The sequence below is a fragment of the Centropristis striata genome, chromosome 9 (genome assembly GCF_030273125.1).
Source record: "Centropristis striata isolate RG_2023a ecotype Rhode Island chromosome 9, C.striata_1.0, whole genome shotgun sequence".
NCBI lineage: Eukaryota > Metazoa > Chordata > Actinopteri > Perciformes > Serranidae > Centropristis > Centropristis striata.
In genome coordinates, this window is record NC_081525.1 from 20,699,873 (window position 1) to 20,711,864 (window position 11,992).

Here is an 11,992-nt window from a genome sequence, read left to right on the forward strand (position 1 = left end):
TACTCTTTTTTAAATAAAAAATAAAATAAAGACAGTCTTTCTTGACTTTACTTAAAAATAAATACTCTCTTTTTTTTTTTAATAAAAAATAAAATAAAGACAGTCTTTCTTGACTTTACTTAAAAATAAATACTCTCTTTTTTTTAAATAAAAAATAAAATAAAGACAGTCTTTCTTGACTTCACTTAAAAATAAATACTCTTTTTTAAATAAAAAATAAAATAAAGACAGTCTTTCTTGACTAGTTTTGCCTTGTTTCTCATGTACACAGTGAACTAGAACGGCCAAGACAGTCTCACAGACCGTTTGGGTTTTTCTTTTATAAATAACTTTGTTTACATTAAAACTACATGTCTCTCAGTCGGCGACTTTTCCTAAATATATGTGTTTGATGGTTTCTGAAGCTTACAACTTATATATAATAATATATTAAAATGAAACAAACTCTGAGCATTTATACCCCGGACTGCCAATAGCGATCATATTGACTGCTGCATATAAACGGCAGTTATAGACCATTTTGTCCAGCTGTGCTGTGTGAATCGCAAGAGAGAAAGAGATGAGATACCGGGCGCGTACGGGCAAAAACTGAAAGAGGAGGATCGGATGGTGGCTCAGGTAGCGATGAGGAAACTGTCACTGTAAGCTGCACACCTGTCAGCTGCACACCTGTAAGCAGCTGTGCTCCATGCAGACATTTCTCAAACTTTATTTTGTAGGCTAAGGACAGACTAGATCATGATTGTGTTGGATATAAAGCGCCATATAGTCATCCTTACTGATTGACTTAACGTAGCCTGAAGGTAGTGGGAGTGTCTGTTGTGAGTTTAGGGGGCACGTCAGCCAGAGCTGTAGTGTGTGTGTGAGTGAATGAGTGAGTGAGACTGCTGCCTGCTGAACAGAGGGTCGCAGAAAAAGGATCTGAAGTGCCCGTGTTTCGGCTTCAAAAACCCGCAGAACTGATCCGAAAACAGCCCAATTTTATCCACCCACCCAAACCCATTTTTACCCGCAAAATAGATTGCAAAACCGCCGATCGACGTCGCTCCCCGAGTCGCAAGAAGAAAGCAAATATATCGTTTTACTAAGGAAAATGACAAAAAATAGTAACGCACACAGTGACTTGGATAAGTAACTTTAATCTGATTACTGGTTTGGAAATAGTAACGCGTTAGATTACTTGTTACTGAAAAAAGTGGTCATATTAGAGTAACGCGTTACTAATTAACGCGTTACCGGCATCACTGCTGCTGACGTGCCCTCGGCGTCCTCGGGGATAGCATAAATCCTGATATTATTATGCCTAGAGCGCCCCTCCAGATCGGTCACTTTTTCCTGTAGCGCCCGCTGTTTAGTGAGCAGCTGGGTGAGAGTATCTTTGACTCCGATGTCCCATCTTTCCATGTCGAGCATGTTTTCCTCCATCTGACTCACGCGTTTCTCTGCCCCGTCAATTTGGCCCGTCACGTCTTGTATTTTCCGGTTTACTTCTGATACAAATTCGTCCATTTGTTTTTTAATATCTTCTCTGAACCACGTGCGGAAGTCTGAGAGGTCTTTTTTCAATTCGGCCCGGAGCGCTGCCATTCCCGTAGTCATAACTTCACTCACCACTGTGCGTATTGAGTCCAAAGTTTCAGTCTCTCTGCGGCCGCCATGACCTTGTTTCGCAGTTTCGCTAGCTTCGGCCTCCGTCTCGAATTCTCTTTCCAAGTTACTACGTAGCTCATATCCTCCTTTCTTGACTCTGTCCCCTTCCATCGTCGAAGCAAAGTGTAATTTGTTTGTTTGTGTGTAGTATTAATGAGTAAAGAAGACTGAATTTAAGGCTGGTGCCCGGAGCTCAGTTACTATGCTGCCATGCCATGTAGCGCGCCACCGGAAGTCTCCATGTCAAATTTTTAATTCCATGTGGTTTCATTTTCATGCAGAGCACGAAAAGAAATCAGTCAGATGTATGATTTTTAATTCCCTTTTTTAGATGATTCAAAGATATGGACTACAGCAGAAAGTGTTTGGGTTACAATAAAGCTATTATAGAACATGTCTGTGATTCTTCCTGTGTGTGAAAATGTGGCACCAGAATGTTTTGCCCTTGCTTTAAATTGAACACTGGGTCTTTGTTGTATTCATAGCTGAGATTTAAATCCAGACACAAAATGGATAGAACAGAGTCTACTATATATAAAGGCTAAGAACACTAAAAAGTGATACATTTTACATTATACTTCAACTGGACAAGGAAAATAAAAAATAACAGAAAATACTCAAATATATAGAAAAAGCCCCAGTACTGATTATGGACATGAAATTGGCAAATAATTAATATCCCTGGCTCATAAATTAGAGTAAAACAATAAAACTAATTCCCAAAAGTTAGAGTATGTATGACTGACACAAAAATACATTGTTAGTTTCTGTTTCGTTACAATATATCTCTCATCTCTACATGACCTTGGCCTTACAGGAACCTGGCTGCAGTATCTGAAGACTGACAATAACTTTAACTGCTTTTCTAAACCAGGGGTAGAAAAGGGCATAGATCAGAGGATTAAAAGTGGAGTTACAATAAAACAAAAAAAGTTGAGCTGATGAAACACCACCTATTGTTTCCTGTCCTGTTATAGAGGGAATGTAATATGGACAGAGACAAAGTACAAACACAACAATGGTAATACCAAGAGTTCGAGCGGCCCTCAACTCAGATTTCTTAACAGTCACAGTATTTGATTTGACAGTTGAAATTTGAGACCGCATGACACGTGCCTGTGACACAGCCACCACAAACACTCTCGTATAGAGAACTATGATCACAGTAACAGGGCCAAAAAAAGTCAGAACCAAGTCTACTGCCCCTGAAGTGTAGCTTATGATAACAGCACACTCTTGATAGCAGGAATTAGATAAATCTATTTGTGAAAAGTAATCTTTCAATATTATGACGTTGTAAACAACAGAGGAGCACCAACACAGAGACACACCAACTTTAACTCTGCTTAGTGTTACCATGGGAGAATAGCGCAGAGGGTCACAAATAGCCACATAACGGTCCACTGATATGAGAACCATGTTCCCAACAGAGGCAGAGTTGATGGTGAAGCCTATCAGGTATATAAAAACACATGTGATTTTACTAATAAAACAACAAGACCTCCAACTGTGAATTGCATTTGGCATCACTTCAAGACCCATAATCAAGTCAGACACAGCCAGGGAGAGGAGGATGACATTGGTGGGAGTGTGGAGTTGTCTGTGGAGGAAATTAAGATGAGAGTCAGTGTTAAAGTGATTAAATTAAATCAATAATTGAGAATACAGACAAAATATAGACATTCTACATCTAGAGGCCTAGTAATATGAGAACCAAACTCCCAATCAGCAGAATAAAGCTGTATAATAGCTCCACATTATTTGAACAAATTATTACAGCGGCTTGATTGTATTATCACGTTCATATTTATCATGACTGCTATATAGACACATACAGAAAAACATACTGAAAATGACTGTTTCATTTACACTGTGCTGAGATCTCTGTCCTGTCTGAGCTTTTTAAAAACAAATATAAAAACCTTGTATGATGGGGAAACTAAAAGCTGAAGTATGTATGTTATTACATAGAATAGCACAGGATAAACAAAGCCTCCATCAATAAATAAAAGTCATACACGCTAATATATTAACTGTGACATTTCAAGAAAAGTGTCTGTGCCTGAAGTGGGAGATGGAGATGATGACCAATAAGTTGAGCAGCACCGTGAGCAGAGTGATGCAGCACAGCAGTGTTTTGATTAGCATAGTCTGGGGAGTAACAGACATCGACACACAGGAGGTGTTCAGAGGAGGGATACAGAGGTCAGCTGCTTCCAATGTCTCCACCATCATCAAAGATGGTGATTATGGAGAGCTGCTGCTGTCTGAGCCCTCTGACTAACTTTTTCTTGAGATGAATATTTATCTCTTAAATCTAACCTCATCATTCCTATTCCCCTCACTCTCTCCTCCTCTTGCTACTCTCCAGACACTATTGCCCATCAACTTGGGAAAAGAAAAAAGAAAAGGTTCAACTCCTTATCAACTCTTCCATTACACCATTCACTCCCCCACTCCATTTTGTGCTCCATACATATTTCAAACTTCCACTATCCACTAAGCATTGATCTTCATCCCACCTTGTTTTCCCTCCTTATAATGTAGTCTTGGGCTGATGATTCATTGACCAGCGATGATGGTTTGAATCAATTGGCAATTCCTATCTAGTGCATATATAAAATATATATATCTCTCCTCCACTTGTTACTCTCCAGACAGTTCCTCTCATCAACTACTTTTTTTCCCACAACTCTTTATCAATTCTTCCATTACATCATTCACTCACCCACTCCGTTTAGTGCTCCATACATATTTCAATCTACCACTATCCACTGTCCTCTCCAAAAATCGCTGTGCTGTCGGGGTCAATAGCTTCTGGTAAGGCCTCCCAAGGGTAAATGATCCAAGGGGAGGGGCCAGACTAAGTCTGATTCAAAGACTTCAATGTTGCGGACAATGAGAAATCAGTGTACCTCGTCCAGCACAGGTAAACCGGGGCCGCCAGACCCGGGAGGGGAGCATGCTGGCGAGCTTCTGGTGGCTTGGGTTCACCTCCACGCATGGCTTGGGTTCTGGAACCAAACTCCTGGAGAGGGGCTGGACTTCTTTTCCAGAGTTGCCCAGGGTGAGAGGTGCCGGACGGGTGTGAGGATACTCACATGCCCATCGCTAAGCACTGCTATGTTGAAGTTCTCCCCGAGGAACAAGAGGGTAGTCTCTATGCAACTGCAAGTCATGGAGAGTCATTTTTACTTCGAGGCTCAACTCAAGGCGGGTACCACCTACTCCATCAGGGTGGCAGCCAGAACATCAACCAAATAACTACGAGCCAACAACAAAAGCCACTGGAGACTTCAAATCATATGCCACAGATCCACTTAAATAGACACTGGACTCAGCAGAAATACCATTAACCAGAGTAATATTTTTGTTTTCTTCACTCTATAGCATCAATAACAGTTTTTAACAGTTCAATCTCTAATAACTTATGAAGGAAAACTGTAAAAAGTAACTAATTACAACTACAAAGGTACAGCAAATTTCTTCTATTTGGGGTATATCTTAAATGTCACAGGAAAAAAACATGATCAAACCTTAAGAGAACCTTTAGATTTGAATGCTTATGAATCTTAGAAATAGTGTATACATTTCCAGAGTTGTGGCTAGTATCATAGCATAACAAACTATTGCTGAAATTCTATTTATCAAAATGGTTTTATTTTCAAGATGGATTATCATATAAGATTAACTAGATGCTTGTTAAACTAAAGAAGTAGTGTAAACAAATAAAGTGACAATTTATCATGCAATATTTTTTCAAGCCATGTATATTTTCTACATGATGTACTATGTGACCTTTCATTTTGTGAACTCTTTGACGGATCTTTTTTAACACTTAAGTAACACAATTAAGGAATAAAAGAAATCTGTGAAACGTAAACGACCCCTCTATGTAAGTGTTTAAAATTTTGTTTTGTTTTTAAATCAACACGTGTTCGTCTAAGGCTGCAACTAATTATTGCTGCCCTAGATAGATACACAGGTACTTAGTGGCAAAGGTTCTTTCAAAAGTCTAGTGGCAAGGCAAGTTCATTTGTATAGCGTAGTGGACACTGGACATTGTGAAGGAAATTTGGTGCTTCCTGTCATGGTAGGACAAGAATTAGGCAGCAACCTACTTGATATTCGAGAACTCAAACTGTGAACCTAACTTTGATAACCGTACGAGAGAGGGGTACGTGTAAATGAGTGACCTCTGACCTTATATTATGTATGAACGCAGGAAGTTAGGGCCGCATTGACTCTTGCTGTAGAGCCAATGTTGAGAATCACAACAGTCACAAGTCGAGCGATGTATGGGACTTTTTTGTATTATGAATTGTGCAGTGTATGGAATACGAATGTGCTAATAGAACCTGCTGAACTGAGTATTGTGTGCTTTGTGTTCTGCCAGCTCACCCATTAACTTCACACTGGGGGAGATTAGCGCAGACACCACCAAATACTATTATGTAGTGTCGGCCCTCGGCAGCTCAACAGTGCCGAGAATGGTTAGTCTCCTGAAAAATCCCCCCCGCAGAGCATAAGTATGCAGTATGCATACATTTTAACTTTTTGATGCTAGCTGGCCATTTTCTCTGCATGGCTTGGGTGACAGCAAACCCTCTGAACTTATGGACAGGATGTTGGATCTGCTTGGGGAGCACAAGCCTGTTTTCCTTTTCCCAGCTCTTCTTGCGACAACTCCCTTCTCGGGTACGAGCTGCTCTGGCCTACTTCTCCCACACCACTGCCCTGCTCCTTGGGGAGGTCAATCAATTAATCAATCAAACTTTATTTGTATAGCACTTTTCAAAAAAGAGAGATGCAACACAAAGTGCTTTACATAAAAAAGGAGAAAGTAATAATAATAATAACTAGAAAATTTCCTCTGGGGAAATTCTGAAAGGGCCACGGGGGCTACTGCCGGTGTGTGTACACTATGATGAGATTTTTCAGAGATTTCAAACAATTAATACTAGTAATGTTATGATACTATATAATATACAAGGAGCACACCTACAACAAGCATTCCTCTTCAAGTATTTATTTATACAGCAACCTATGCCCTTTAACCTCAAAATGTGTGTGTGTGAAACATTTGTATCTGGAGGAGTGTGCGCGCTTACGCCCGCATGTGTGTGTGTGTGTGTGTGTGTATCTTTAACTGTTATTACATTAAATGACCAGTGTGTGTGTGCGTGCGTGTATCTTTAACTGTTATTACATTAAATGACCAGTGTGTGTGTGCGTGCCTGTATCTTTAACTGTTATTACATTAAATGACCAGTGTGTGTGTGTGTGTGTGTGTGTGTGTGTGTGTGTGTGTGTGTGTGCGTGCGTGTATCTGTAACTGTAACTGTAATCACATCAAAGCATCAAAGGCGTTGGGGTCGACCAATCAGAGCAGAGCAATCAATGGAATTAACAGCTGTGGAATCTTCTAGCACAGTGACAGCAGCCAGAGTGGAATTTCTGGCCTCGAACAGAAAGCATTTTTGGCAAAACCATAATACCTATCATTGATCCGACTTCACTTTGAGCGTCCTGAGTTCTTCCTGAACGTCTACATATGTTTGTTTTTTTTAAGAAAAATGAAAAAATAGCTTTGTTGGAGCGATCAAAAAAGCTGCTACATCTCCCCTTTTCCGAAATCTCCCTGCGTTTTTAATATGGGACCCAATGAGGCTGTTGGTGCGTGTTGGTGGCGCATCTGTGCGTCCTACGCCCAAACTATAACTCTGACAGCTTTACCAGAGGATTGTGAGTGAGAAGACAAATTTTCCTACGTTTCTATGTATAAATTATTTCTGTAGAGTGGAATTTGTGGCCTGGAGTGTAGCTTTCAAATTTATTTTTTGACAGTTTTTTCTCTCCCTCTACACTCTGACGATGATGTCACACACTGTGACACGAACATTCCGTGCAATACACTCCCATTATAATCTCAGAATTTCTCCAGAAATGATCATGGTCATTGAACAGGGATTGATAAAAAACGATATGACCTATCGAAACGTGGATTAATACACCGATACACAAGACTTGTGTCTACTGTTTAAAGTTTAAATGAAGTCTCTAGGTTAAATTATGCCAGAGAAGTGGACGTTTGAAAATCTCCAATTATTGTTCTTTTTCGCTCATTTTCTTTCGGCCGTCCCATTCATTTCAATGCAAAATTTAGAAGAGAGACAGACCATCATAACACTTAAAAATGTAGGTCTTTCCTACGGAGAAATAGTACAGTGAGTGCAGTTTCCTTTACCATCAAAAGGCACTCACAAACTGACAGGCAGAGGTCTGGCAGACCCAAAGCCACAACAGCATCAGAAGACAAGTTTCCGAGAGTCAACAGCTTGCGTGATAGGCGGCTCACAGGACAACAGCTTCAAGCACAGCTTAATAGTGGTCGCAGTAAGCAAGTCTCAGTTTCAACTGTGGTCTGGCAGACCCAAAGTCACAACAGCATCAGAAGACAAGTTTCCAAGAGTCAACAGCTTGCGTGATAGGCGGCTCACAGGACAACAGCTTCAAGCACAGCTTAATAGTGGTCGCAGTAAGCAAGTCTCAGTTTCAACTGTGAAGAGAAGACTTCACGTTGCAGGTTTGATGGGTCGAGTTGACGCAAGAAAGCCATTGCTGAGACTTCAGAATAAGAAAAAGAGGCTTGCCTGGGCCATGAAACACCACCAATGGACTACTGAGACTGGAAGAAGGTGTTATGGACTGATGAATCAAAATTTGAAATCTTCGGTTCATCACGCAGGATTTTTTGTACACCGTCGAGTAGGCGAAAGGATGGTTCCTCAGTGTGTGACATCAACTGTCAAACATGGAGGAGGAAGTGTGATGGTCTGGGGCTGTTTTACTGGATCCAGGGTCGGTGACTTGTACAGAGTGAAAGGCACCCTGAACCAAAACGGCTACCACAGCATTCTGCAGCGCCATGCAGTACCCTCTGGGATGCGCCTAGTTGGTCAGGGGTTCATCCTACAGCAAGATAATGACCCAAAACATAAGTCCAAGCTATGCCAGAACTACCTTAAGAAAAAAGAACAAGATGGTAAGCTTGAAAACTTGGAGTGGCCAGTACAGTCTCCTTAAAACCCATTGAGCTGGTTTGGGATGAACTGGACAGAAGAGTGAAAGCAAAGCAACCTACAAGTGCTACACATTAATGGGAACTTCTGCAACAGAGTTGGGAAGAACTTTCTGAAGAATATTTGATTTCCATTGTAGAAAGAATGCCACGAGTGTGTTCAGCTGTTATATCTGCCAAAGGTGGCTACTTTGATGAGTCAAAAGTTTAGAATATATTATACTGGACTCCCTGTACTCCCTCTGTGTCCCGGCGAGTGCTTTTGTGTGTGCGAGTGCAGTTTGTCTACTTTATTTGCCAACGATCTCACATTTCCAGTGATGACTGCAGGGATGTAGGGCTTAAACTTCCTCTTCCCCATCCTATGTTTAACCCCTGCTCTGCAGCCTCGCCTTCTCCTCTTAAGCTCCTCCGGTATGGTGTGTCTCTTTTCGGCCGTGCTGTGCCTCAGGGCCATCAGCTGGTCGTGGGCGTAAACAATGCTGACGAGTGGTGTCGGCGTTGGCTTCCAGTGATCCAGAGAGAGTGTGATTAAAAGCTTATTCCAATGGTATCAGAGCAGCCAGTCAAGAGCTTGGGGCAATGGTACAACCAAAATCTCAATGACCCAGCCCAGAGTAACCAACTGAGGGAGGAAACCATCGAAGGCCCTGGAACTGCCTGTTTCCAGTCTCGATGAAGAATACAAGTGCACAAAAGAGAGGCTGGACATGACTGTGACTGAGTCGCAAGATCCAACAATACGACCAGCTGTCCCGAAACTGGCAACTGGGAGGAAATGGACTCCATCAAAGGCTATACAGCAGGCAAAATCTGCTCTAGGGCATGGACACATAATGGGACATGTCCAACAGGGCAGAGCAGGGTTTGAATGCTCAACAACAGAGAGAAGGAAATTGGTAGTTGAGGAGGTTTTGCGCCAAGAGGAGTTGGAAACATGCACAAAGGCAGGCTCACAGTCCAAACAGGGACAGTGGACCAGCTGTGAAAACCTGAAACATCGCAAGTTCACCTGGAAGGATCTTTGGCAGATCAATCAGACTTCATTTGTCCAGCACTTTTCATACAAGATGCAAGGAAGCAGACTTAGCTTCATCGTCAGAGCCACCTACGATGTTCTCCCAACACTCAAAAACCTGCACCAGTGGATAGGAGAGGATCCCACATGTGCACTCTGCCAAACACTTGCAACGCTGAGGCACATCTTCGTCTCAAAGGCCGATACACCTGGAGGCACAGCCAGGTCCTTCGGCAGCTGGCGATCATCTTAGAAGAAAGAAGAAACACCACCAATGCCCCGAACTTCTCTCACTTTCTCTTTCCACCAGAGATAATAACAGCTACCCCAATCTCATCATGTGGTCAACTTCCCTGAGACTGCTTTAGGAGGCATACAAACGAAAAACCTGAAAGTACGTGGAAATAGCAGCCCAGGCTGAAAAATGCAGCTGGAGAACCAAGGTGTTCCCTGTCAAAGTTGGGTGCATAGGGTTTGTTGTCCAAGACTACAACCCGGCTACTGAAGATGATGGGAGTGAAAGGCCAGGCCTTCCAACAAGCAGTGAAGTCACTCTCAGAGGCTGCAGAGCCTAGGAAGGACACAAAATGGGCTTCAAAAGGACCACGGAGGGGTAAAAATGGAGGGGGGCACACCAGTGATGCCAGGTGTTGCCGTTGAGCCCCCCGACCGTGTTGTGGGCTTAAATCAATGAAACATTGATGATGGAAGGTGCCCACCTGATGACCCTGATGAAGTTTTTAACCCTCTCCCACTCAAGAAAGAAGCTGTGCTGATTATTCAAGGGATTGTACCACAAAGTTCGCTAAGCTCTACTGTGTTTAATAACTACATGTAATAAATAAAATAAAGCTAGAGATGGGGCTATAGGCCAAGCCTCTAATATGTAGTAAATCACACAGTTATAGCCAGAGGTATATGGGTAGCAATGGCGTTTTGAAGAGCGCACGATTAAAAATCAGACAAGGACTATGGCTAGGGCTGGGGTAGCGATTGTGTAAGGAAGCTGGAGTAAGAACTGGGCAATGATTCTCTGATGCTTCGCCAAGGAAGAACTGAGTGACAATCCTTTTGGGAAATAACACATGCAGGCCTCAGCAGAAATTTTGGTGTCGCTCTGTGAAGAGTTCGGGAGTTCAGTGGGGGGTTCAAGAGGAGAGTGTTATGACACAAGTAAAAATCATAGCCAGGCAACTGAATGGCCAATAGGGGGAAGATGAAATGACACCATTATTTCCGGAGAGTATAAGTTGTTCTTTTTTGGAAGAGTGAGCAAGAAGTAGTCCACCAATGAGGAATTGTGTAGGAGGAGTCTGTATGGTATATAAAGGGCTGCGCAACAGAGAATTCTCCAGTCAGCTTTGGACCGGACAATAGACTCAGGTTTATTGTCTTCTCTATGAGAATAAACTGAACTGCATCAAACTGATCATCTCCTGAGTACTTTTTACGCCTGCACTTTGTAAGTTTTCAGGGAAAAGAATTGGTCCATATGTTGCTGTAATCATGGTCCAGTGCCCTCATCTGGCCCAGGATTGGTCCACTAAAATTTTACATGACACTAGCTGTTGATGCTTTGGCGATTTTTTTTGCCAGAAAAAAACACTGCCACGGTGAATTCTAAGGTGTACATATAGCCCTTATTTGACCAAGACGGTTCGAGGGCCGGTTTGGAGCAGGTGCATAATCTCGAACAAGATCTTCCTGTTTCAACAGCCAAAGAACCAGCTCTTGGCGTCAACTCTTCGCTGGTCTCCAACCACGAATTGCTTACTTCAGTGGCTGGGGCCGAAATTATCTTGATCAACAAGACTACCTAAAACATGCATAACTAATGTTATTTTATTTGTGAAACTGCAATGTGATCAATACCAGGTAATCTTTGCTAGGTAGCTAGTTAAGCCTGGAGGGCTGGTGTTAGCTTACAACAAAGACATTAACATCTTACGGAAAACAAAATAATTTATTACTATTAAACACCGTTTTCTCTCAATATCACAGGATAATTGTGAAAAACATTCACTTGATTACATCTGGTTTCAGCCTCAAGTTCACTATCATGAACAGGAGCCTAATCGGCACCACAGGGCCTTCAACAGCTTTGCTTCAGTCTAACAAAGGTTAATATATTTATGGGTTAAATACTTTTGGCCGATACAGAGTATCAACCAAAAAACAGAAGGATAAACCCTTGCTTGTTATAAAAGAATATGATTACTTCTAGGGTAAATAATGATAATGAA

General features: G+C 41.9%; 1 protein-coding gene across 1 annotated transcript; it reads right to left on the bottom strand.

The window, feature by feature from the left end:
* Nucleotides 1-2,128: 2,128 nt before the first annotated feature.
* Nucleotides 2,129-3,882, bottom strand: LOC131977158 (trace amine-associated receptor 13c-like). The gene is made up of 2 exons (XM_059340362.1): nucleotides 3,713-3,882; nucleotides 2,129-3,250 (listed from the first exon to the last, which is right to left on the bottom strand). Exons 1-2 carry the CDS (start codon nucleotides 3,880-3,882, stop codon nucleotides 2,446-2,448), a joined length of 975 nt encoding a protein of 324 aa, XP_059196345.1. The 3' UTR covers nucleotides 2,129-2,445.
* Between the last annotated feature and the right edge of the window lie 8,110 nt (nucleotides 3,883-11,992).

Coding starts and splice junctions, on each gene's coding strand:
- LOC131977158 (XM_059340362.1), bottom strand. CDS start 3,882: ATGGTGGAGACATTGGAAGCAGCTGACCTCTGTATCCCTCCTCTGAAC. Junction 3,251..3,712: donor ATCTCCATCTCCCACTTCAG/GCACAGACACTT, acceptor TTTCCTCCACAG/ACAACTCCACACTCCCACCA.